General features: G+C 43.0%; 1 protein-coding gene across 1 annotated transcript; it reads right to left on the reverse strand.

The window, feature by feature from the left end:
* Positions 1–939: 939 nt before the first annotated feature.
* Positions 940–2,645, reverse strand: LOC104951787 (UPF0704 protein C6orf165 homolog). The gene is made up of 2 exons (XM_010778516.1): positions 2,508–2,645; positions 940–1,534 (listed from the first exon to the last, which is right to left on the reverse strand). Exons 1-2 carry the CDS (start codon positions 2,623–2,625, stop codon positions 1,278–1,280), a joined length of 375 nt encoding a protein of 124 aa, XP_010776818.1. The 5' UTR covers positions 2,626–2,645; the 3' UTR covers positions 940–1,277.
* Positions 2,646–3,505: the final 860 nt, after the last annotated feature.

Genomic DNA, 3,505 nt, shown 5'->3' on the forward strand with positions numbered 1-3,505 from the left:
GTGTGGAGTTCTCACCTTTGGGGAAATTGAGATAATTGAGAAAATCCAAGATGGAACGCTTAAAATCCAGATTTGTTAATATCTCCATGACTATAGAAGGGACAATAATGACCAATATGTCAAACGACATATTGGTCATTATTGTCCCTTCTATAGTCATGGAGATATTAACAAATCTGGATTTTAAGCGTTCCATCTTGGATTTTCTCAATTATCTCAATTTCCNTGTATCTGTTCTAAATGTACCTTAGAGGAATATTTTTCAAGTTTTTAATACTCTTATCAACATATGAGTGGACAAATATGCTTTATGCAAATGTTTGTTTATTATCATTGGAACAATGACAAATATTCTCCTGAATATTTTCAATACAACAACCTGGAACCTCTCTCTCTCTTACACTCTCTCCCAACCCTGTCTACTTCTCTGCACTGAGCCAGTTGCTCAAACAGACAAGCCTGTTTACAGTTGTCGGCGAAATGCCGCTCCTCTGTCTTCATCTTCAGTCATAGCATGAGACTGAAGTTCCCACTGTGGGTCAAAATAATGCGCTGTGATGTGCAGTCGACACGTTGGATGCGATCCGAATGATCTCAAACAGTCCCTCGTCCTCCACAATGTTAATTGTCCTGCAAGCTGTAGCCACCGCCACCCATTTAGCTATCGCTGTTGAAAGCTTGCTGCTCGTAGACGCCGTGTCCAGGCGTCTCCCGGCAAACTTTCAAGCGTGGTCTGCCGCAAGCGAGCGGCAGGAGCGGGGCAGTCAGCATCAGTGTGCTTGGCTTGCTGTTTAAAACACCTTTCTTTGTATCCATATCTCTCACTAGAATCTCCCACCATCCAACTAACAACAACAACAACAACGTCAAGCCTTTGGGCTCTGAAACTACGGGAAGGGCCGAGGACAAATACACATGCGTTAATCGCACGTTAAAATAATCAGTGGCGTTACAAAAAATGGCATTAATGCGTTAACTTGACAGCCCTAATATTTATATAAATCAGATTTATTCTGAGCCAGAAATGCTCAAAAGTGTTCTGTCATATGATCTTAGTTGGTGGATTTCCAATAAAAATGTGTTTTTTTAAATCAAGTAAGATTATTTTTGAAACAAGATGATCCATCTTTTACAAATATCACAGCAGCTTAAAAACCTTTTGACATCTAAAACAAGACCCTATATCTCACTGCAATGTTACGTCTTACATTATTATGTCTGATATCAGGTGCAGACATATTCTGACAAGAAATGAGACAAATATACTTGGCAATATGTCACATTTTTACATAAAAAGAATAAATGAATGTGTGCATTGAGAGTGCTTGAAGGCTGCTGACCTCTGAGTAAGGACTGACGCAGGAGAACTGTCGGTGGAGTTGGAGGAGCTGGATGAGTTCAGGGGAGAGCTTGGCTTTCTCTGCTACCTCTGCAATGAAGTCCCCCGGACTGGAGGCAAATGTTAATGCTGCTTCTTTTGAGCTGAACACATAGAGCTTCTCCTCGTGATGAAAGACTCCGATGTGTGGGTAGCCTGCAACAGAGGAGTCAATGATGAGACATAGGCTTCAAGAACAGACAGTTACATAAACGGTGCTTATCATAAAGTAACCCTTCAAAAATAAGGCTTCAGTTCGACACGCCTCTTGATGTTTTCTCACTCAGGAAAGGACTCACTCTCCTTATGAAAAGCATGATTGCATATATTTAGAATCAAATCCAAACCCTATCTTCAACCTCTCTAAACTCTGTGAAGGCTCTTTGGGAAGAGGATTTGGAGCAGGCGATCTCAGAGGATCTTTCAGGTGATATTCTTAACTGGCGCATAAAAACAGAGGAGGCAGCTAAATGAATATAAACATAAGGCAAGCTTTATTAAACGCGCCACAGTGTCGCCGCTGTGAGGCTCCAGCGCGCCACAGTTTTGCCGCTGTGAGGCTCCACTAGCACCCCCCCCAGCACATCACAGTTTCGCCGCAGAGAGAGTGTGTGTGTGTGAGGAGCTCCACGGATATGAGTACGTTACCATACCCAGGAAGAAAAAGAGAAATGTCCAACGAGGCGTAGACAGGTCTTTCCTGTGTTAGAGTTTTACTGGCTACAGGATGTACTTTGAGGGTTTTTGACTCTGCAGACCGTTTACATGCATAAAAACCTTCATAACACACAAGGGGACGGGTAATCACCGGAAAAGCATGACATGGGATCTTTGAAATAAAAAGCTGTTAAAAAACACAAAAACTGCACGGGCAGGCAAAGTTAAACAAAAAGAAAAATAACAACCAAAAAAACTAGGAACATGAGAAAAACAGACGTTTTAACAATCAGGTCCACTTCATGCAAACATTGGCCAGATGTGCGAAAGTGTGAAAGTAGGCAGTTTGAATTGTTCTTTTGCATCTAAAATCACATCTTGAGTTAAAGCTAATGCAACACAATGAATGCCGTGGAGAGACTGGACAACATCCATATATTCCTTACACACTGGTGTATGATGAGAACAGTACCTGGGAGTAGCAGCCCGTCTCTGGTCACTAGTGAGTAGCCACAGACTCCGTTATACTGCAGCGGCAGCTCATCAAAGCTGGCTGTGGTTTCAGGCAGGAGCCACTCCTGTGTGTTCATCTCAGCTGGGACTATACGCTCATCTGGAATACACAAGACAAGATAAGATAAGATAAGATAAGATAAGAGGGACCTTTATTAATGCCCGTAGGGAAATTCAGTAGTTAAAGCAGCAACAGAGTAAGAGTGAAATACAGGACAGTACAGATAAGAGTTCACATAAGGATCATATAATTAAGCAATAGCTCACGACAGGCCGTGGTATATGCTCATTATATCACAGCTAAGGGGCGTGGTTCGGCCCGACGCGAAGCGGAGGGTCGACACCCCTTAGCTGTGATATAAGCGCATAATCACGGCCTGAGTGAGCTAGTGGTTTTATAAACGGTCCAACTGTGGCATATGAAAGGAAAATACACCTGTAATTATAAAATAGTTTATTAGTAAATATATGATGTCAAAATAAATAGTCCCTCCGTGCGCTTCCGTCACAAACATAGGCAAGGTGGTTGCTACGCAACAACACTCACAGCAGCGAACATATTAGACAGAGAGCGATGATCCACTTATTTGGCTGTTTATTTACATTAATTGGTGTATGTGCTGTTTATTGTGATCCACTGAAAAACGTCCAGCATCAGGTAGCGATGGCTTACGGTCAGTGGTATAGGTGAGGTGTTCGAAGGCGTGCTTGGCGCGAGATATTGTCCACTTTCTCCGGTCCCGAGATTGGGCTTCCAGTAGCTCTGGAGAGAGCTTTCGCACCTGCTGAGCCACTAACGTCATATATTCTCTGCGTTGTTTCAAGACCCGCATCAGAGAGTTTTTGAATGGTGCTACTTTTCAGTTGTCTACTGCTCTTCACGGGCGGGCGTAGCTCTGCATGCGTAGTTTAGGTGCTTTTTAAGGGTTCTGGATGATAGGCACTGTACTCACATCC

Source organism: Notothenia coriiceps, unplaced genomic scaffold, assembly GCF_000735185.1.
Source record: "Notothenia coriiceps isolate Sejong01 unplaced genomic scaffold, NC01 NC01_scaffold00019135, whole genome shotgun sequence".
NCBI classification, from domain to species: domain Eukaryota; kingdom Metazoa; phylum Chordata; class Actinopteri; order Perciformes; family Nototheniidae; genus Notothenia; species Notothenia coriiceps.